Source organism: Lonchura striata, chromosome 2 (genome assembly GCF_050655825.1).
Source record: "Lonchura striata isolate lonStrDom1 chromosome 2, ASM5065582v1, whole genome shotgun sequence".
NCBI lineage: Eukaryota > Metazoa > Chordata > Aves > Passeriformes > Estrildidae > Lonchura > Lonchura striata.
Window position 1 is genome coordinate 136,381,867 of NC_140704.1, and position 24,375 is coordinate 136,406,241.

General features: G+C 41.5%; 1 protein-coding gene across 2 annotated transcripts in view; it reads right to left on the reverse strand.

Annotated features, from left to right (window-relative positions):
- The window catches only part of NCALD (neurocalcin delta), a 57,942-nt gene that overhangs the window by 13,386 nt on the left and 20,181 nt on the right, over positions 1-24,375 (reverse strand). For both annotated transcript variants that reach the window (XM_021529438.4, XM_021529437.3), the window contains exon 2: positions 3,537-3,933. In XM_021529438.4, coding sequence (XP_021385113.1) covers positions 3,537-3,914 — 378 coding nt within the window. In that variant the 5' untranslated portion in view covers positions 3,915-3,933. The remainder of the gene's footprint in view (positions 1-3,536; positions 3,934-24,375) is intronic.

The following is a 24,375-nucleotide window of genomic DNA, read 5'->3' on the forward strand; positions in this document are numbered from 1 at the left end:
CCTATCAGCTTTTGCTTCTTCCCATGCCAGCTTCTGTTTCTTCCTAGCTTGAAAAGAAGCTATCCCAGCAAGTGAAACGTGCGTGCTCTGTTTTTATTAAACTGAAAGTATTATTCTTGTCTCTGCCCAGTATTCTTAAAATGTCTTTTGAGTCCATATAGTGAAAAAATGTATCCTTAGAACAAGGTTTCCATCTCTCATTTGAACTCTTATTTTAAGAGACTAGCCAAATATGTCCTGCTTCAGCAAGAGGAACAAAACTCCTAACTGGTTTGCAGCTATTTTTGAGTGGACTGGGCTATTTAGATTATAGGTAAACATATGGGGGACATGAAAAGCCTGAGACATGAATCTGAGAGGAGCTGTGACAAGGTCTGTCAAGAGGGCAGGCTGTGAAGCCTCTTCCCACAGTAGCCTGCAGATGTGCTATGCCTGGTGAATGTAGCAGTATCCCAGGGACTTTCTTTTTTGATGTTCTACAATTGTCAGGCACCACTAAAGACCTTCAGCTTCCAAACTGTGCAGGTGGCTCCATGTGGATCTCTAAGCAGGGTTTTTTGGTGACTGCCCTAGGGATGCTCATGGACAGGCATGGTGAGTGCACTGGGCTGTGCCTGTGTGGTTAAGGGCATGACAGTGCACAGAGCTCAAAGGAAGGCACGTGCTTTGCCATCTAGCAAGGAAAACAGGCCTGAGACAGTTATGGATGGACCATCACCTTCACCTCCTTGGCAGCTGGCCAGGCACAAGGGCTCCCATGGGACATCTTAACCAGCAGCTCTGCTGTTCCAGTGCTGCCGTACAACTGTTACTTCAATCTCTTAATGCAATGCTGGGCAAAAGTGCAATGCCTGCATTGCCTGCAGTGCTGTTAGATTAGGCAAGAGCAATGGAAAGAAAATGCAAAGAAGTACCAGCATAACAGTGAAAATCACTGCAGAATGAGGGATTTCAAAGCACAAAAAAAAGCAGACTAAAAAAGAAGAAACATATGTGTTGCCCTTATGCCATTTAAAATACAGTAATCCCACAGGGACAGTATTTTTCTGTTAAACTAAGACTTTTAGACTAAAGGTGTTTATTTTAGTGTTCACTCTGATGTATTGTCTCAGGCAAAAATCCCAATGAAAACATAATCCTACTCTATCAATTTGCTAGATAAGGGACTGGCATTAGGTTCCTTTGAGACATAAAGATATGTCAGAGTTCTGATTTTCATTCTCAGAAAAATTGTGATGGCTGAGGGCCCCCAGGAAGACATTTGATACAGAATCTTGTCATTCCATATAATAAAATAATAATCTTTCATAAATGAAAGTGATAGTTGTTTGCTGGCTTTTTGTATCTAATCACTTTACATCAAAGGAACTTCTCATCAAAGCATGAAAATATGCTCATCTACTTCAGTTTCAGATATCAGCTGAACATGTTTCCAGAGACTACACAACAAATCCCATCCCACTGGGAGGAGCTCCTGGTGACCAGTGCAATACAAGGAGACCAATGCATTAAAAAAAACCTGAAAGAAGAGAACAGGGTGAGATCTACAAGGACATTGCCTTATGGGAAGCTCCATCACAGAAAGGGCAGCTTTCATGGTTTAAAAATTGCTGATAGTCCACAGTACAGAAATAACTGGTTTTCAGGCTGTTCACTTCCATAATTGTTTCTTGTGTGGTCCCTCAAAATTGGGTCCCTCAAAATGAGGTGAGATTATGAGCATCACTCAGTTGAGTTTCACACTCAGTCTGAAAGGAGAGAGAGAGCCAAACCTCCCAGAAGTGCAGAGGGATGGCTGGAGTGCCAGGCTGAGGGCTGTGCCCAGCCAAAGTGCTGCTCAGTGTTGGATGCACGTGTTGACAGAATGCCACCCTACACTGACCCCTCAGCTGCAATTTTGTTTGATGATGCCATCATGGCTGTAAAAGACAATGCTATGATTTGGTACTGACATAAATATGAAGAGGAGGCAGAGCATTTCAGCCTCTAGACTTGCTGGCAAGCAAACCTGGAAAAAGCTTCCAGCTTTGCTGGTCCTTGTTTGGCTTACTATAGAAAATCCAGCCACTGATATTTTAATTTCATTTGACATGAACAAATTTTTGGCCAAATTCTGCCTGTTTCTAGCTCTCCTTGCCTGGAGGGTTTGTGCTGCCTGTGGGCTTGGTGCCTTCCTGGGCTCCTCGACAGCAGTGAGGGATCCTGCAGCTGCTGGGCTGTCTCCTCCTCTGAAGGAATGGCAATCACCCAGCTTTGGTTCCTGTGTTTCCTATGGTCTATGCTAGTTCTCTTGGGATTCTTTCTGTTTTTTCATGAGGAGAAATACAGACAGAAAAACAGTAATTGACAGTCTGTTTACCCTGCCTGGGGGAGAGGAAGATTTGTAAGGACCAGAGGATCTTCTAATGCAAATATTCCATGGGGTTTGTCATGGCGCAGACAGGGAGGTCCTGCTCCTCAACTCAGACACAGGAGCACAAAACAGACCAAGTGAAAGACAACAAACTCTAGATCTGCAGCTGAGTTCTGGATCTGGTCTTGCTGAAGCAGTGCAAGTGCTGGTATTGGTATTGCTTGGAGGATGTGAGAAGGGCCCTGGTAGAAAGACAGGAGCACCATCCATTAGTCTGACTCGCTACATGCACCTGGCTATCACAGCCTGTAATTTGTGTGGGTTACTTTTCCCTGCTTTTCAGTGCAAATACAAGTCTGAATAATACAGCACATTGTTAGCACTTCAAAATTTCCAGGGAAAGGAAAGGATCTTGATAACAGGCTTTTCTTTTTTTCTTCTTTTTTTTTTTTTTTTTAACGGTGCTGCATTATACAGATTCAAGCTGTGTAAATACACTGCCAAATAAAAAAAATGTTTTAAATCTTTCAGTAGAGTGATGTGCCTCAAGGGCAAAAACATGTTGGAGAAAGCCAGCAACATGGGACTCTTACTAACATCACATGCAAACACAACCAAAGAAGCTATGTATGGGATAATTATCTACTCAGATAAGGTTTATCTATACTGCCAACTTAGTATGAAGACAGCTAGTATGATTCTAATAATGCACTCCTCACTGGAATTAGGCAGACAAAATACCTTCATAATATGTGAGCTGAGCTGGTTCTTCATAATAACATGATTTCAAAGATTTGCTTCTTATTGTGGAGGGAGCCTGCCTTCCTTAAAAGCACACTGCCTGGTTGTTCTAGTATACCTGCTTGGTTCAACTGCAATTAATCATAATTAATTGACAGGGTTAGAGAATCACATTTATCAGCAGGTTAATTGCTGTGTTTGAGCCCAACAGAGCTCCCAGGGAAGAAATAGCCATGCAGCCTGTTGCTCAGGAAGAACTTGCAGTGGATATTAAGCTGTAGTTTGAATTGTGACACAATCTTTGCCAAATGAAATAGCATTTTATATCCAAGCAGTTTTAGCACATTGTAAACCAGTGCTGCCAGTTTTTCATTCACTGTTACATTGCTTCATAATTTGCTCTCAAGGAGTGAGCCCAGGGGTGCCTCTGAGCAGCACCTACCTGCACGATTTCCAGCATCTCTGACTTACTGATGTAGCCATTCCCATCGAGGTCGTACATACTGAATGCCCACTTCAGCTTTTGCTCCAGTTTTCCTCTTGACGTTACACTCAAGGCTATGATGAATTCTCTGAAATCTATTGTTCCGTCTCCATTGGCGTCGAAAGTGCGGAATACATGCTCTGCAAACTTAGAAGCGTCCCCGTAAGGAAAAAAGTTTCCATATATTTTTTTAAACTCCTCCATAGATAAATGTCCACTTGGACAGTCTCTCAAGAAGCCTTTGTACCACTCCTGGATTTCATGTTCTGTAAAGTCTGTACTTTCTAGCAAATCTTGCATGACTTCAGGGCGCAGTTTGCTGTTTTGCTTTCCCATATTGGAGTTAAAGTATTACCTGTAGAGCAAAAACAAACACATATTAATTATTATTCATTATTGATACTGATTATCTTGGAGGCTGTAGAAGAACAGTATGCTGTATTCTGAGTTTTCTGATGATAGTTCACTCTTGGGTATCAACTGAAACCTTGGACAATGTCCAGAACTACATGTATACTCTGAAAAAATTAATAAATGTAATCCACATGTTGATTACATTGTCTTTTGACAACTTGGAGAACAGTAATTACACTGAATTCATTGCCATGCTTGAAATCACGAGGTAAGCCATGGATGTTGCAAGGTACAGCTAACAGTAGCTGTGTGCTGAGCACACCCTCCATCCCAGTCACCCAGCTGTGCTGAGGACCTGGCCTCACGAGACACAATTTTTGTATCTCTGGTGGAAGCCAGACTGGTACAAAGGCCTGTGTTCCCTTGGTCTTCTTCCAAAATGGGATCAAAGTGCAACTGCAGTGTATGCTCCAAAGCCCTTCCACACCTATCTTTATAACCAGAAAGCAACACAGAAACTGCCTCTTTTGTTTGGCATATATCAATTCCCATTTTACTTCAAAATTAAGTTAAAATCTGAAGAGATTTTATCAACAGCGGATTCCTCCACTCAAACTATTAATGTGTTGTATACTCAGGCAATAAAATTGGAAATTCATTTCCCTTAAATTAACCACTAAGAAGTATTATTGGATACAGTCTCTATTAAATCACCTTAATTATATTTCATTTGAGGCAAGTTGGTACATATCACATTGTGCAGCACATTTACTAATGATGGATGCCGCTGGGTTTTAAGTTTTGGAGCCCGAGTGTGTTGGCTCTGAAAGGCAACATCAGTTTTACTGTAAGCTTAACATTATGCTGATTTGTGGGAAGCCCTTCTCTATTGACAGAAACCTGCCTGAGAATTGGTCACACAAATGACAGTCACAACTAAGATATGATGTATGGATAAGTAAAGTAGGATTGCAAAATAATTTAAATGTGACTCACACTGTTGTCAGAATGGAGTCTGTGGCCCAGAGATGGATCTAATAATGATGACTGGAATGGCTAATGAGCATTCAATAAAATGTCCTTTCTTAACCAAGAAAGGTTAAAAATGAAAAATGAAGAATAATACAGTATCAATGCATCGCAGAAGCAGCTACGGAGAAATGTACCACCATTTGAAGCTAATCTACTGTCTCCTCTGTTTGGCATTGGGAAGAAGAAAATGAGGTTCCCCCAGGCTGATAATACTTTTTTTTTTTTCTTGTGAGAAGCTCCCTTTCTCCCCAAGGACTTTGAACTCCCCAAGACAAGTAGAGGATTGATTCCTTAATTTCCTATGTTCTTGGACCAGAATGACCAAAAAGTTGTATTTCTCAAGTGTAAAACACAGGATCCATCCTAGATCTATCTGTGTTTCCAGGATTCACTGATGGCTGTCTGGTAGCATATAGCTGTTGCCTTTTTCCCAACCTGGAAATGAAACTCAAGATAATTTTAGTAAGGAGGTAATATAAGAGCGGATATTTATTTGAAGGCCTTCAGAAGCAGTTATGGAAAGATGTCCACACAAGCCTACCCCTCTAGGGGTGAATACATTTTACGGGTTTCAGGAAATTAGCATAATTGATAAAAAGCACCAATTAGGAGGACAAGTGGTGATGCAATTTTCCTTCAGGTCAAGCCCTTTCTTTGGAGTTTTCTCCTTGGTACTCTCAGCCTTTGTTCCCAGGAATAGCCAAGACAGCACTGGGGTCTTGTACCCTGGGGCCTTGGGGTTCTGGAATTTGCCCAGGGAAAGGCTATGGAAAAGTACTGGGAAAACCTGTCGTTAATACTATAGGCCACAGAGTTACAAATATATGTGTGAAGAATACAGGGAACATATAAAAGAAAAAAGGCAAAAACCAAGCAGCATCACAGTTTGGTAACTGTATGTCCTGTCTAAATCCATTGCTGTTCTCTGTGTACAGTTCATGGAGAACAGGCTTCCCTGTTCACAGACAGGAGGATGGGAAGGGTGAAGAAACCTGCCGCATGAGAGCCTATCCAACTTCTGACAATTTCAGGGGCTTGGTTGACTATGTTGACCAAACAACATCTTTTCCTCTAAAGCATCTTCGAAATACTTGAAAAGTGGAAGATGCCACTTCAAAGGTAATTTTTTTCTACTGTCTTTTGGTCTTCTAATCCTGATCAAAACATGCTGTACAGTTTTTAAGCAATCCAAGCTCTTAATGCCCTGAAAATAGCAAAAAAGTCCTTGTTTCACAGGCCCGGTCCAACAGCTGCCAAGGCAGCTGAATGTTGTGTTACTTCCACGGGTGTTGGATGGCCCCATAATAAACAACCTGGGAATTAGCTGAGGGAATGGGTTACATTAGGGCAGCCAGAGGGCTTTATGTCAGGCCAAACAACATGATCAGGGTCTGCCAGTGGGATGGAAGAGCGACTGGACAGGGGAGGTGGGCAGGGTCAGTTTGTAGCAGCCCCAGTTTAACACAAACCCCCAGTAAAATCCCAGCGTAGGCAGCAGCTGCCCATGCCCCCGGCTGGCAGCTCCTCGGCAGCACCAGGGGCAGCACAATTCCAGGCCAGAGAGCAGGGAGGGACGATTGCTGACTAAGGTGCACGCCAGCTGGGGTAGCAATGAGCTAGAATTAGCCATATAATCCCCTCCTTTTTAATAACTCAAACATTTGAAAATGGAAAACTCAGCTTGCACATTTCTAGTCCAGAATCTTCTGGAAAATAGTGAGGTAAGATGCAGGCAGTCCTTCAAGAGGTGGCCAATAAGACTGTATTTCTCTCTAAAAGTGAATGCCTCTATAACTGCAGAGTGTTGTAGGTGCAACACATTTTCACCAAATAATAAAAACCACAGAAGAGTAGAATGCACTGCCTTTCAGAGCATCATAACCAGAAAATCCTGTGTTCTCCAGGGAGAAAGGGTGAGCTAACCATATATAACTTACAGTGTGAGGTTGAAATCCACAGGTGTTGTGATGCCAGGTGACGCAGTCAAAACTAGTAGCACTATTCCCGAGTCCACTTGTGATGAATTTTTATCATGTTCTTTGCCCTCCAGATTGTTCCTTTTTAATAGGTAGTGTTCTAGGAACTGCAACAATGGGATTTATTGTGCCTATTCTATCTATCAAAACCAAAATGCTTTTGCAGTCCAAGTACAGAAGATCATTGAAGGCACTTGAAGATCCTTACAATCACTTCACAGACTGCTGTCTGACTCTTCAAGATAGATTAGCTTGTAGGAAGAGTGCAGTAAACTGAGAGGATGTCAGCTAACAATAACAGCAATAAATGCACAGAACAAAATGAAATTGAAACTGATTTTCACACTTTTTCACGCTTTATCATTCCTGTAGATCTTTCAAATTTCTAATAAATGATTAGAAGTGTTGCAGAAGATAGATAAATATAATTATTCATAAATAATACAGCCAGGATGAGAACAGTTCTTCCAGCTAGCCGGACAATGCCCTTGCCTACGGATGGGTCCAGGGGTCGAGTGGACTGTTCCATCTCACCCCCCAAAATGTACGGCTCACCTCGCACCTCTGTCCCTCCCCTAAAACATCAAGTGCCTGTAACCCCATTGGCCCAAGCCTTGTTCCAGCCCACCTTGAAACCCCCTGATAAGGGGTCTCCGAGGGGCCACACGGCCTCTTGGAACTTCCCCTCCTCTTAGAACTTCCCCTCTCCTAAAACATCCTCTTGTCTCTCCCTTCCTCCACCTCTTTAAGCCTCGCCACGTGCTGCATTCAGCAGCTCGAGGCAGGACCTTTCTGCATCCCCAATAAACCTCATTCCCCAAGAGCAACCTTCAGAGATCTCTCGTCTTCATTCACTCAAACCGTCCTGGAGAGGCAGCAATCTTCTACATAGAAATTCTAAATACAGCAAGTAAATAGTGAACACCAATCACAATAGCATAGTAAAATATGACAATACTGAGAAATGGATGATGTAGGAGTACAAAGAGAAAGACAAATTAATTCTGCAATTTCTTCCTCTGACACAATGGTGTTAGATACAATATGTATGAATGACTTGCTACATAGAACAACATATCAAAATACAAAGGTCTTAATTCTTAAGGCAGTATTTTTTGGTAAAAGAATGTGATGTGTTTATGGCTTGAATGGTTGATACCATTTCAGCCAACAACTATAGAATATCAGGAAGTAAAGTGCCACTGCTACAGAAGGAATCCCTGCTCACTGATTATGGGAGGAAACGTCATAGGTGATGCTCCTGAAAGGAAATACTTGAAGTTCCTCTATTCAGGTCCATGTGCAGAGTTTTTAAGATGCAGGCGACAGAGTTGTTTGACAGACAGCTGGCCTGTGAGGATTCAGCACAAGCCAAGAGTGCCACTGCTGTGATGGCTTTCCCTGCAGGGCAGCAGATCAGCCGTGTGCAGTTTCAGCCTTCTCACCACACAGGGAGCTCTGACTGGGCAGAAGGGCAGTGAGCACCTCTGCTACCACGTGTCTCTTTGCCAGCAGCTTGCTGCTGCTCACACGCAGTTGTTTCCTCCATCAGAAACCTCAGAGTGAGGCAAACACTGCCCCTGCTTAAGCAACAACCTTGCAGGAGCTGGAAAGGTGCAGCAACCAGAAGCATGCAGCCAACCCACTGAAACGAGTGCAGTGCAATGCAAACAGATTTGCAATGCAAACATGTAAAACATCTAAACATATTTCTTTAAAAAAAGCAAATGTTTTCTGTCTTTCTGTTGAAGGTTTGCTATCACAAGGGTTTGGTTTTTTTTAATTTGTTGTTGTTGTTGTTGTTGTTGTTGTTGTTGTATTGAGCTCAGTCTGCCAAAGACAGCAAGACTTCTTAATTTCTATTTAGGCTTAAATCTGAGGAGAAGTCCCCTGCTGGGAAAAAGTATTATGAGAAGAGGACATTTGTGCAGGGAAGTCTTATTCTAAAAATGGAGTTTTTAGGTGATTGGGTACTTCATAGCTAACAGGGCATAAAGCACCTCAGAGGTCTAAGGAACCAATTTGAAAACAGGTCCTGCCTGAGCTGTTTCCAGTGGGAACAGCAAGGTGAATCACACCATAGGCTTGGCTACAGACACCTATTCTGTAAAAATGAAAGCAGAAAACCTTTCAGAAAGAAGCAATGAAAGTGATTTTTGTCTTCAGAAACTTCTGTTTCTTGGTTTCTAACACACAGTTTGACCTGTTCCCAAGAAATAATCCACTTATGGGTGCAATGCTGTCTTTAATACATTTCTAACACATAATTTGAGAATTTTCCCAAGACTAGCAATCATGGGATTTCAATCTCTGCCAAGCAGCTGCACAAGATCCTGATGACTGCTGGAATGAACTAAAGTATGAGCAGGAGAACAGCATCGCTCTGAGCCAGCTCTGCTACCTGACAATGGTGAGAAAGCAGTGCTCCATGAGTCAATCCCCTGTGGCAATGCCACTCTGAGGTACCAGCGTGATTCTCCACTCACCATCACTGCTGTGGCTTTTCCTCCTGTCAGATCATTACTGAAAACTAGGATGTGTGACAAGTGGACTCATATAGACCACCTATCTTTTAAGCTGTCTGCACATCTGGAAATGGCATGGAGCTCACCTTCTTTTATGTCCTACCCATCAGCAGTCTTCTGTCAATGCATACCAGCTTTCACAGCACAGCAGATAGGGCTCTGGCAAGCCAAATTCCTCTGCCATCACTTTCTGGCACCCCTACCAGTTCTTCCTCTGCTGCCACTGTGCAACTCAGCTCTGTCACAAGCTCAGAGGAGGGGTGCTGCCCCGTCCTGGTTGACCAAACCTTGCAGTATGGCATCCCCTTACCCTGCAGTAAGTGGAGGGATATCGAGAGGAGACTGAGGTGCATCTCAAGAGTGTGAGATTTTGTCTGGGAATATGTCCCCAGGGCTTCCCAGCCAAAATTTTGCCCTGTTATCAAACTTCACTGCATTAGAACTACTCTCCTCCTTCCCTTCTGCCAGCTGCTCTCATTGCTCCGTAATGCTTCAGACACCAAGGACCAGTTCACCACAATGTGTCAGTCTCTGCAAACTCTGCTGTTACTTGTACACATACAGTGCACACATGCTCCCAAATGCAGCCCTGGTTCATCTATGTCCATGTCCTTACAGAAAGGGGGAAGTTATGTGCAGTTCCAAAAGTCAAGGCTTGGTGAACACAATCTGATATAAAAGCCAAGTCTCTTTCATAAGGTCAGTTATTCCTTTGGGCTGCTAACTGCTGCACGAGCTACGTAATGAGGCAGTTCAGAGCAACAGCTACCTCAGTGATACAGTCCCTCCCCATTGTGTACACTGCTTCCCTGGCAATCCTCCTCATGAATGCAAACCCAAGAGTAAATGTGGGCAAAACACTGTCTTGTGATCTTGGAGCTCTCCAGTGAGACTTGAGCAAGGCAGGGACATGTTTGTTGATGTCTGGTGTGCTCCAGCCCAGGAGACTCTGTGATCAGTCCCTGAGCTCCTGATTCACAGCCTCAGAGTCACCTCCAGCACGGCTCTCCACTGTCCCACTGGAAATTCCAGTGTCCGTGCAGGATCCCGCTGGTGGGACACTGCACCATGAAACAGCAGCAGCAGCTGTGCTGGGAAGAATGACTTCTCTGGTTTTAGTCTCCTGCCATCACATGCAAGCACTACTTGGTCAAGAGATTTTTTTTTTTATTTCCATCCCACAGAAAACAACCCTTCAGGCTCTTGGAAGCAGCCACTTTGCTTCCTTCTGGCCATTTCTAGTTTGTTTTCACACTATCATTTGAGTAACCAGTGTGAAGATGCTTGCCAAGAAAGGCTTTTGTTTAATTTTTTTTAACAGCATCTCGGAACATATTTTTGAAAGAAAACCAAATTTATTAAAAACCACACAAGGACTTAACAAAAAAATAATACATGCAGAAAAAAATGTTGAGCCTTGCCACCCTCCATTTATCTTTTTCTATTGGCAAAGAGCAAAAACTGAATGAAATGAATGAGCAAGACTAAAAAAAATTCTGACATTCTCTTACAATATTCAGAAGGAACGGCAGTAAACAGATTTGCAGTGGAGTAAAACAAGTACCCAAATACATCTGGCTAAAACTATAGCTGACATCAAAGAAGAGGAATGAAGATGAATGAAGAAATTAAGAGGAAAAAAAACAAGGAAGAGGTGTGGATGGGATCATCATTGGGTATTTATGCTTTATTTATCAATAGAAGGAAGAGGTGTCATGTGCCATCCAGTTGCCCACTGGTACTTCCAAATATGTTCATCACCATATTCACTCATCTCTTTATATTAGGATCTTAGTTTGATCCCAGGATCCTGACATTTTCACTGCTCTAAGTTCCTGTTTTGTTTAGTGTCACTTTCCTGCTTCTCTAGCCCCTTACTGGGAGTCCTTCCCCTACCAAAGGTGCCCCTAACTTCTCCTTTGACAGTATTTATTCTTTCCTGACAGAATTTGTGCTTTCCTGCTACCCCAGGAGAAACTCAAAACAAGAAATGAAAGCAAATCCTTTATAGTTCTGTGTTTTGGTTGAGGCGAGCAGTCCAAGCAGGAGCAGCTGCAAAGAGTTCACGTTTCAGACTTGGAGGTGCTCAAGGGTAACATCAAAAGCCCAGGCTCTTCTCCCTTCTGATTTGCTCTGGCAGAGAAATGCTACAGCTGCTGGACTTCATCTCCTATTTCTCTTTATCGTAATTCCTTAGTGCATTTTAGCAATGAGAGCTGGTGTGAGGGTGTAGGAGGGGGATGCAGCAGAAAGGCAGTGTCCCATCAATAAATGCTGGGATCTTCAGCACCACTGGGTTAACTAGACAATGGCCTAGTGCTTGTCATGCTACTCTCAGCAATGCCCACAGTCTTGGCTGGGGCTGTTTAGAGACCAATACACAGTGTTTCAGTCTCAAGCAGCCAAAGGGCTGATGTGCACACCCCTTGCCTTCCCATCACCTTCAGCATCGCTGGGGCTTCCACAGAAGGTCTCTGTTTCCAAAGCATTTCCTGAAAGATGGAGTGTGTGGTACAAAAAGGATGACTAGGCACATGAGCACTTCTAATACCAGGAGCTGGGGAAAAGAGCATGTTATGTGCATTTCTACAGCGTGTCACCCTGTGCAGTGATTCCTCTCTCATTCATGGCTGGTCACTCTTTCCAACTTAATGCCCTGCATTTAGGACTCAGAGCTTGTTTCTGAAGCTGCTCCTGACTGAAATTTGGTGTATCTCTATCCACCAAAGAGGAGTGTCTGTAATGGGCTAACTCTACCCATTAGATTTTAGCAATCAGATCTGTCATTAACCTTTTGGCAGCCAGGTACTTGCTGCTGCTGCATCAACAGCCTGGCTGTCACAGAGGGGAGATGAAGCTCTATCACTTTATAAAAAGTCTCTGCTGCTTACACTGAGCACACCCAGGCATCTTTAGGAAGGTTGTCTGCTCAGTTAACATCAGGCAGGGCAGACACACAGAAAAGGGGCTGCTGGAGATACATATAAAGCAATCCATGTTCCCAGTTCCTACAGTGACCCTCCAAAGTGTCAGAGGGTGTAAATGTGGGCTCCTCTGTGCACACAGTGGGGTATCCAGCACTTCAGCCTTTCTCAGTGTCCTGGGCTTTGTCTGGAGTCCCTTGGGAAGTGCTGCCACCATTGTATGAGCAGGGCAAAAAATGATACAGTAAGTGTTGGAAGTGTTGGACAGTCATTCCCTAGGGGCCAGCAAAGGCTTCACCCATCCAGAATGGCTTGAAAGTAATCAAAGTAATCTTTATTCCTTAATGAGAAATGAGAAAAAGACAAAAAAAAAAAAAAAAAAAAAAAAAAGAAACCAGACAAAAGAGGAAGAACTCATACAGATTTGTTTATCTCCTCTTACACTCAGAAAAGGTCCTGGTATTTAATTTCATTTCTTCCTAATTCTTTTAGAACTCAGAACAATAAAAACCATGCCAATATTCACATGCTTTTTTTGGTTCATAATCATTCATTTATTTATTTGTGAAGTTGAGAAACAGCACTTTACCACATAAGAAAAAAACATAACATTTTGTTCATTAACCCAGGGTAGAACAATCTATGGTCTTTAAAATAACTAACTCTTTGTCTTGGCAGACTTCAGATGACTCTTTTTGGGCATTAGATATATATTAGATATACATTAGACATATATGTGATTTCTTAAAACCTCTACGGAAATAGTATTTTTGTAAATTATGTTTGCCTTTGCCTAATTTTGTATGGCAAAAGGCAAGAGAGACTTTGCTAACAGCACATTAGAACATCCACCCTCAGGAAGCTGCCTTTCCATATTTTACTGCATTCAGCTGTTTCACTAAGCACAGGACATCTGCAGTATTTATAAACATGGATGTTAATGCTGACAGCAGGGGAGTTGGCAAAATCTCTCACCTGTTCCATCTGGAGGTGACTTTATCTATTAACATTCTTTCAGAACACCATATATCAAGATCCAAATTATGGAAATTTTCTGCAGTTACTGTGTCTCCTATTAAGCAACTTGTGAGCCTAAAGTCTCTTTGGTTAACAATACCTTTTTAAGCCACATTTCCTAAAATACTCAAGGTCACATTTTTCCAAGTTCCCAGTACCCACAATTAAACTTGGGCTTCTCAAACAAAACACACCTTCCCTTTGGACACCTGTGCAATAGGTAATTTCTCAAAAAGCATCTGTATCCAGTAAACTGAGACCTGCCAGAAAGTAGCACCACTGATTTTGGTACCTACTAAGGGCCTGAGTGCTTTAGAAAAGCCACCCTTCCCACACACCTGCGTCACTGCTGTTTGTCTTTATCCTGATACTCACGTGTCCAGCCACGTCAAGCCCAGCTTGTTCTCCTTTCTTCTGTGGGGCTTCTCTCCTTTGTGCAGGGCACTCACCAGCAGTAACATAATCTTCCCCAGTGCACCTGAGCACACCAGTCATCAAACTCATCCAGAAGCTACTTCATCAGGTTTCTAATCTGTCCTACATCTTGTTTGGTCCTTTTATGTAATCTTATATGCAATACCTTGGTGGAGGGTAGTGGAAACTAAAGCAGAAAGCTACTGTTGCACAAAGTAAGATGAGAAGCTGATGTGAATTCATGATATTGATTTTTTTCTTTGTAAATAAATAACATGTGACTCCAAAAGACTGACATTTGTGGTTAGACTATCCTTAAAAAAGTTGTTAACAGATGGTCTCCTATCCCACAGCAGAGATGCAGTGTTGACAGAAAAAAAAAGAAATCGTGATACTGGAAAAAATGGAGCCATTAGCTGGCAAAGTAGGTATTTTTAAAGATGTTCTTATGATAGGGAAAGGAATGATTGTGAAGGCTCCTACCTGGCCAGTAACTGTGAGTTTTTGTTCCATATTGAAGAAAGTTATTGGAACTTTCTCCAGAAAAGTAGGCAGCTGGAGATTGGGAGTGGGAGGTTCTGGCAGTCAGGACCAGAATTTTTCTAAGGAGATGGAAACAAGGCACACTAAGATAATGTCACAGTTTACAAGTTCATAAATATGAAGGTCCATATCAGGGATTACTGTCCCACATTTAACACTCTCAAGTGTGCCTGAACAAAAGAGAGCTAATGTAAGAGAGATCTAGAAGACTAAAGGAATTTTGTGGGAGTTGTAGGAATTTTTAAGACAGTCTTCAAAGATGTTCCCAAAGTGCATATATTGTGTTAATTTTCTCTTTGTGCATGTCTTATTTCTCAGAATTTTTACATCCTTGAACTTGCGAGATGATCCTGTACATTACTGGCCCTGGACAAACAGCACTGGGTGACCATTTTTTCAGTAGAGCCCATTTCCATTAGGATAATGCATCTTAGCTGAAATCCAAATGTTTTGTCACATTCAAGAAAACAAATTATTTTAAAATGTTGGAATTTATAATTTCAATTTAAATTTTTCCTTTTAACATGGCAAAATGTTTCAGTTACTTCAGTTACTTTATATGTTTATTAATTTTGTTTTGGCATTTCTATTTGATAAATTTTAGAATTACACTGGTTTGATATTATTGAGAAAACAATTCAGTACCAATGAAGTGAAATAACTTGGTGTTTCCAGAGCAGTTTTAATATCCATCCCACTGGGAAATTTTTTATGTTTTGTTCCAATATGCAGTGAAAATAAATACAAATGTCAAAATTTCCTTTGGAATGGGAATTTCAGATTCTAACCAGCTCTAATCAACAACAAAGCCATCTGCTTTATATTAATGACTTGGGGCAGTATTTAATCCTGCAAGAGAGGGTGATATTCTCTTGCTCAGCATTGCTCATGGAAGTCAATGACATATGGCAAGTTTCTAGCTTCTAGTTGTCTTTTATTCCTCATGTTCTATTGCCAAGTTCATGGAATTCATCTTGCAAATCCAAGATTTTCCTGTGAATATATGAGAAAACATCCTTCCAGTGACATATGGCACAGCCTACAGCTCCTACATTTAAAAGAAACTTGGAATTCTCAAATTGCAGTGCAGTAAGCTACTTCAATTTTACAAAGGTTTTAAATTGATAATTTAAATAGAATATTTGCTCTGTGATAAATGCCCATTTTTGAAAATTAACAGTTAAATAAATATATTTTATTTCAAAAGTTAATTTCATCCAGATGAGTCATAATATTAATTCTATTTGAGACGGTATGCTGAATGAAGGATTTTAGCAAATGAAAGAAAGTAATATTTTAATTTTAAGACAATATCTTTGCTGTTTTTTCCTAAGACCTCTTGTCTGTCTTCACATACAACCTTTGTGCTACAAATAAGGTACAGGAAAACCATATAATTGCCACTGAGCTGGTCCAGCAATACAGTCAGCTTATGAAGCTCAGCCATGGATCCCAGTTCAAGTGCTTTGCTGTGCCCCCCGAAGTTTCCATGGACAAGGATGTGGTTACCATTAGTGATGACAGTATCTCTTCCTTTCCCTGACAATCTGATGATTACTCAAGCCACCTCACAGCACCTCCTCCTCTGCACTCTACATGGACAGCTGACCTGGGAGGGATGAATCTGGCAGTGCACAACAGGCATTTAATGTGGAGATTCTGTTCCCTCTGAGCACCATTTGTATACAAACCTGAAAAAAAACTTAGCTTGGGAAACTTAGCTAGGATATAATCTATAAAGTTACTGGAAGAAGATTTTGATTTGTATTCACTTTGAAACTCAGAATGACATCCAGTGCTGACAGCCCACCATGAAAAACACAGAGCTGTGTCTTACCCAACTGCTATTTCATGCATAACACAGTGTGCTGCCTGATTTTAGAAATTACTCAACAGGAATGAATTTGGGAGTTTCAACAACATGGTAAAGGTCGGTAAGCAAACTCCCTTAAGAGGCATAGAAAAACATTTGACAAATGAAGTGCAAAAATAATTTGCCATGCTTCTCTGTCTCTCACACATATGTAAACAAATGCTTGTATAATCTTGACTATTGCTTGTTATCAGTAAACAAAATCACAGCAGTTCTCAAAATTAAGTTAGGTAGTAGACACTCATATACAGCACTGGTTTACAAAGGAACTTTTGAAATGCGATATATCATACAGTCATTAAACAGACTGAAGTAAAAAATTGTTTGCATGAATTCAACAGATTTTTTTACAAGTTTATAGCATTGCAGAGATTGCAAAAATAAATCGTGTATAAAACCCAAGACAAAATCTAGGCAGAAAAATATGAATTATGAGATCTTTTCTGTCATCACTGAAAATATTCCGTAAATTCAACTAAGATGAACTCCCTCACAAAAGAAAGGGTTAACAGCATCTCCTCCTTCACTACTAACATCCTTTGAGGAAGTAAACAAAGTCCATCAGATGACTGTCTTCAAACAAACTAACTGTTTTTTCTCATGTGAAAAACAAACAATTTGTATCACTCTTGTATAAAAGAAGAAGTGCCAGTACCAGAAAGCTTCTTTCCGAAGTTTAACTTTAGGAAAACCAGATTCTATCCAACATGAAACAAAATGTCACTATTCACCACTTCCTAGTGACTGTAAATAAACAGAAAAGCTGATCCTGTTACATTTTTAGGCCAGTGTACTTTTGCGTCTTTGCTGTTCTCAAGATGTCAGCTTCTCTGAGATTTCTTGTGAGTTTTAGTGCCTTTCCCCATTTTTAATTTTCTAGGATTTTTATTTATTGTGTTAGTATATAAAACTTTGTCCTTTCTTTCTTATACTTTGTCTTTTTCCCCTACCTTTTACTGTCCACTACTATTCTTTAGCTCCCTAAAACAAACACAAACTTTCTTAGTTTTCCTACTATCTTTGAAAAAGTCTGTTACATAATTTTTCTTAAGTTTTCCTGCATTTCCTATACATGTCCATTCCTACTTCTAGCATTTGCAAATAATGGCATTTTTGATGCTATGCACCATCAAAACAATATCCTAACAATGAAATATATAATCTCTGAAGCAGCAGGGTTTCTAAACCTTGGAAGAAGACCATCTATGGCTTAATCTCTGTGTCTCTCTATGGTTAAATCATCCAAAAAAAATGTAGCGAAGATGTATTTGGTATCTAATTAATAGAAAACTATTACCATTCCATCTACTATGATTTGCCTTGCTGCTTTTGCCATAATGGTAGAGTACTAGTACTAGAGTACTAGAGTACTGCTGGTTTTAAGAGCAGTTTCCGAAATCTGAACAGCATTATCACCAATGTCAACTACAAATTCAGATTTTGATGTTCTGATTCCTTTTCCTGGGAAACATTACTTTTCAGACATGGAGAGGAGTGAAAATGTATGTAAGCATGAGAGATGCTGACTCTAATGAGAATATTTTGCCTGTGGCTAATGAAAGATTTACCAAATAACTCTCAGATCTTGATCTAATGAATTCACTGGAAAGTCACTTAAGTCAGTAAGCAACACAGGGATCCTGTGAATTACCAAAGGAACCCTCAAAAAAAGAAAAGTTTTAAAAATGGATAACTATGCAAATATATGTAGAAAACTTCAGATTTTCTACTTTTTTTTTTCTTTATTAAAAGAAGGATGTACCCTATGAGGCTCACTGCTTTTTAATGATTTTGCTAGGAAAGGGAGCCACATTAAGCAACAGTACCTATTTCATTCATAGGTGCTTTAAAATCTATGTCTTGGTTACATTAAAACCAGGATGTTTTCAAATTAGTCTCCACAGGATGATAAAACAGTGACTTACCAACAGTTTACCACCCAGCACTTGGTAATAGTAATTTGATCTCAATCTGAATGAAAGATGGAGCTATCATCATATCATGAACACAGTTCAAACCCACACATTTTTCATTCATGTGTGATCAGATGGGAACTGGTTTCAGTGATCTCATACTCATTTGTGAAACCTCCTATTAGCATATATTGTCATTACTTCTTTTAAAAGGTTGGCAGCAAAGTTGGCTTTGGAGTTGGTTTTCAGGCACTCAAAAAAAAAAAAAAATCCCACACAACAACTTTGGGAGAAAATCAAAATTTTCTTGGAAGTTTCCTTGATGAAGCAGTATGAGCGGGATAGAGAAATATCCTTGATTTTGGCAGCAAACCTTTCTTCTGGCAGCTTCATTAAAAAGCCATTCCACTTCATGAGTTATCAGCAAAGAGCTGGTATTTTCGAGTGTGACTGATGGTCCTCCCTCTTCTAACAAAATTAGAAACATCAATAATTCTTGGATTAATTGCTTAGAAAATTTCCAAGAGGCAAACATTCCCTTATTTTTAGACCCTTGTTTTCTTCTGTAGTCAAAGCAGTGGAGGCCAAAGTTCGACAACATGTTCTTCACTTAAATGATGGGCTCTCTCTACTCTGAGTTTTATATGTGCACAGAAACAAGTGTGCACCACTGCTGTGTGGGCAAGGTTGTCCCATGCTGAGCCCCCAATTCCCAGTTCCTGAATAAGTCCTGATCTATCTCACAGATACCTAGCAGTAGTCTTCATGCCACATATCTGTAGATCCCTCCAAAGGAGTTGAGGACATGGACACGCTAGGACCCCTGGCAGGGACTACTGGCCTGAGAGATGCTGACTCTGATGAGAATATTTTGCCTGTGGCTAATGAAAGATTTACCAGTTACCTGATGGCAAATATTTCAGATCCTTTCAGGGACATATGCTCTTATTTAATCATAATCTCACCAATGGAGTTCTGTCTCTGACATTTGTTCCAGTTTCTTTTCTTGCTCTGTATGTCCCGTATGACCCATTCTTGCTACAGTAGTAACCTCTTGCACTCTCAGTGTCATGCCTTATAAAAATAAAGGTCTCATACTTTAAAAGTCTCTCTCCTCCTGCTTGTCAGGAGGACAAGCCATGATGCTGGCTAGCCACAGCAAAGTGTTTTGTGTGGCCAGCAAGTGGTAACAAACCTGTATGGGCCAGGGGTTGAGGATATGTGCTGGGAGTGAAAGGTCTGATGGAGTCCTGGCACAGCAGCTGCTGCTACCTCAAGCACAAAGTGGAAAGCTGTACTGAAATAATGCACATCTCACCACTTAGATTTCTCCTGTTCCTTTGGCAGGGGAAAAAAAGGTCTTTCTAAACAAGTTCTGTGTACTCTTCTCCACTCACTGCTTAGTTATGCATCTGGGAATCCAATAATGGGGTTGTCTTCTGACCAAAAACCTGTATCAGTGCTCCTGAGCAGCTGCATGTGCTGCTCCTTGGCAGAGTACCAGGACACAGTCCTCACCAGCACAAGCTTGGGTGTTCTCTCTAGCACAGAGCTTGGGTGTCCTCACCAGCTTCTGCATGTGAAAAGGCTAAATACTGCACAACTGGATGAGACGGGTTAAATACTGCTGCTAAGAAGCTGTGTTTGTGAAGGAGGGTTGTAACAAATCTTTTATTTGACCCCCTAATGAGGTAAAAATAAATGGACTCTCTCAAGTGCCTTAGCAGGTCAAACAAAGCAGTAAGCCCTGAGATAAACATGGGAGAGAAACAGGTGGCCTGCAAGTTTATCATTGTTAATGCACTATAAGCATGGCACAAAAGGGTAATTAGCACATTTGGAGCAGAGAGGGATATTGGTGGAGAAGGAGGTTGTCACTAACCTCTATGGAGCAGTCTCACCTTCATTTTAAAGGAGGCAGATGGTGCATTAGAAGATCTGTATCATATCTGGCAACAAATACATCTGGAATCCACTGGTTTTGAAGACTGTAGGGGCTTTGGCAAGGCCTGATCTCACCTGACAGTTCTTGGGACAATTTAATTCAGTTGATGAACTGGGAAAGGAGGAGGGCTACTTGAAACCAAGTGGAAGACCTCAGGAAAAAACTAATTTCCAGGTGTAACCTTATTCCATCTCAGGCAGGAATTCTTTAATGATCTCTTAATGTAGATGCCAGCCTGCAACACTCAATAGTGTATGCCAACAGTACATTCTGCTGTTTCACAGCATATAAACTCACATAATAAAAATATATCATCTCCCTCACAAGTCTTTTATACTGTTAAACCATCCTGATGACAGCACCAGTTTCACACTGTATGAGCACAAATGTCCATGCACCATGTAATCAATTCTCTAGTTCTTGACTGATGACAATGAAATATCGCATGAAGAAAAGGCAGAAGGCAACCCTGAATGGGACCACTCACCTTGCAGATGAGCAGATTTTGCCATCATCTTAACAATTAGGAGGTGTAAGTCAGAGAATCACAGAATAAACTGAGTTGGAAGGGACCCACAACGAACATCAAGTCCAACTCCAGGTCCTGCTCAGCACCATCCCCAGGAGTCACACCATGTGCCCAAGAACATTGTCCAAACGCTTCTTGAACTCTGTCAGGCTTGGTGCTGTGACCACTTCCCTGGGGAGCTGTTCCAGTGCCCAGCCACCCTCTGGGTGAGAACCTTTTTCTAATAATCCAACCTAAACCTTCCCTGATACAACTTCAGGGCATTCCCTCATGTCCTATCACAAGGACCACAGAACAGGGATCAATGTCTGCCCTTCCTCTTCCCCTCATGAGGAAGTTGAGGTCTCTCCTCAGTGTCCTCTTCTCCAGGTTGAACACAAAAGTGATCTCATCTGCTCCTCATACAGCTTCCCCTCAAGGCCCTTCACCGTCTTTGTTGCCATTGTTTGGGTGCCCTCTAATGCCTTTATAGATTTCTTATTTTCTGCCCAAAACCACCCCCAGCACTCAAGGTGAGGCTGCCCCAGTGCAGAGCAGAGCAGGACAATCCCCGCCCTTGCCCAGTTGCCATGCTGTGCCTGATGCCCCCAGGACACTCTTGGCCCTTCTGGCTGCCAAGGCATTGCTGACTCATATTCAGCTTTAGGTTGCTCATCTACAAACACATGCAGGGGATTTATTTCCTTCTGCCCCAAGGCAGAAGGCAGAACTCACCTGCCTAGTCCAAACATCTTCTGAAAACTTGGGGACATACGTCTACCTGCTCTCTGCACCAGGCAGCAATAGGGCCTTACACTGAACACAGAATGTTCTATCCAGCTTCCCTTGCACAGTCATAAGCATGGACATTATTTTACACATTTCATCTAGAAGCTAGTTTTACTCTTTATTAAAAAAATACCAGATCTTTTAAGCACAGCTTTGAAGTGGGCCCAGAGTAAACAAGGATGCTCAGGGAAGACCAGACAGCTCAGGTTTATCATTAAAATATTCTTTCTACAGAATATGTGTGAGATGCTCAAAGAAAGGAAAGGAGCCTCTGTATGTGAACTTTGAAAGTAGTCACAAACAAAAAATAATTATTCTGTTATTTTTTTTTTTTTCCTGCAGGAGTCTACCTCAGCAGATTATCACTCCTGTATCTATTCAATGGCCATTTGAGACATTAACTTTTTCATCTGGGAACTCTGAAGCTTTTATATATTCTGACCCCTTTCATTTACAAAGCTAGCTGATAACAGAAGCATATTTAACTTAAATTTGACCAAAAATGTCTAGAATAGCACATTCACAGAAGAAACTACAGGCCCTTGATGAGATGATCTAGGAACACTGAGATACCACTGAAAGGTGCATTGGACTATGGAACACGGATGCATCTTCATGCTGAGAAAGACACAGAGACAGGACTGTTCAAAATGGAAAACTCTCCAGATACTTTTTGAGGTAGCAATAGGACTTGAGCAAATGGGCAAAGTTACACTTTCAAGGACAGTAATGCATGTAAGCCCCTTGTACACCCAAATTATTTGAGGGGAGAGCTGTGGTTGATGCTGGGCAGATTCCACTGATTTGCAGGACTGTCTCTACTTGAGGATGCACTAAATAAAAGAATCTGGGGTGTGCAGTTTTTGAATTTTAAGTAAATTCCCCCTCTCTGAAGCCATCTTCCTTATTCACAGAGACCCCACTCTTGGATTTCTGCAACTACTTTCCAAGGAGTGTCACAATATGAAGCATATTGGAAACTGACTGCACTAATATATATGCTCCTATTATATGAAAGATGCATGCTAGAAGAGTTGAGAGAGAAAGCACAGATTACCCAAATTTCAGCTTTTCCAACCACTTGAAAATTCACCTTTATCTTTTCATGCAATATATGCATATGTAGATATATGAACTATATATACGACATATGCAGTCGTATATATATATGACTACATAGAGTTGTATATACAGTTCGTGCAGAGATGGATGCCACACTGAACTGTGAGTGCTCTCAAGAGAGAACCAAATGGGTCCTTCAGAACTGGTAGATAGATCTGAGGTTGGCTGTCACAGCTGCTTAGCACAGCACCCCCTGCACCTTCACATGACCTTGGCACCACAGCTCTGCTGAGCTGCTGCAGCGAGATATGATCTGATCAGTCATGCATGGAGCGTGAAGCAGATGCTGTAAACAAGGCACTTACTTTTCTTCCAGCACTGCAAACTAAAAACATGCCTTAAGTAAGGGATTGCCTAAAAATGTGCTGTCCTCTCCATGGATGCTCTCCTGTCTCCTTTCCTGCTCAAGGGTGATTATGCCTCTGTGTAGGCAGAAGACTGTTTCTGTCCTGCAGCTCAGCCACACTAGGTGGTTGGATTACTTAAGGTAAGTCTGCAGCATTATATTACTATTCTAGAAGGAATGAGTTCCTAAAGCCCAAAGATAAGCCTTCTATTGCTGAACTCACTGCAACCATGGAAATGACACTGACATCTCTGAGAAACAAGTGAATGGGAAAAAGTGTAAGGTACTGTGAGTTTTGGATAGTGCATGGTGTGTGTACTGTAGGCACAATATGAGAGGGGTCATATTTAATTACAGACTGCAGAAGCAAGAGCAGCTTTTACAGCAACACGAGAGACTGCAACTTAGCAAAATAATTGCATAACCAAAAATAAAAGCAAAAACATGACAGCCCAGCTTCACATGGTCAGAGAAGGGACTGCTGGGCAGCCAACACTCTCTCCATAGTGGCTGAGAGGAGCATCCATTGCTGGCCAGCTCTTCCCCTGCCTGCCCAGCAGCAGCTGTGTGTGGACATCCTGTAAGCATCACATAGCAGCAGGGATGCTGAGAAGCTGCTGGACACTGAACACATTTCCCACCACGGGATTTTCTGCAGCCATTGACCCTGAACTAAATTCCCTCTTTTGGCATCTCTGTTTCCATTTGGGGTTCCAGTCCCATTCTGGGTCTCCTTCCATAGTGTGACCTCTGTTTATGAGGGGGAGATAGCACTGTCCTTTGCTCCAGTTTGCAAAATCTTTAAATCAGTGTTCATCAGCATAATTCTTGATGAGACTATGGTTGTCTTAATACACTAATAGCTTCAAGTTAGTAGCAGTACTAGCTACAGCAAGCTCCACCACCAAGAGGAGCTATGTAAAAACAGCTAAACAATGAGACCTCATAATTCATTAGGAAGCTGATACCTAGGAGTTCTGATTTAAGAAAACTTAGGAAGGTGTTTAACAGCATTGGTCTACAACACCAATCTGTAGAAAAGAATGGGAGAGCAGCCTGAATATGGAGATATGAATTCACATCTGTCACTTCTCTAGTGCATTTACCTTTCCAACACTTCAGTACATCAAGGAAGTCTTTGGTGAAGAGCTCAGGCACAGAGCAACAAAACACAGATCCAAGTAAGTTTAGACACTGAAGGTAAGAGTGGGATGAGAAGTAGGGTTGCTCTATCCAATTGTGCTCAAGCCAAACACACCAAGTCCCTGCTCAGCAGCTCTGGAAGTGGGCAGACATCAGAGACTGCCTTTTTGTTACATTTCTCTGTATAAACCAAGTTACATACCAGTCTCAGTAGGATTCGGGACCTACCTCATACTTGATCTTTCTTATAATCAACCTTTTCTTTTGGCCTGAGAAGAGTCTAGTGGGGAGGGGTGTGCACAGGGAGATGACAAAGCTTTTATCATATACTGGAGTAACCAATATTACAGACAAAATGCTAAATTTAGGCAAC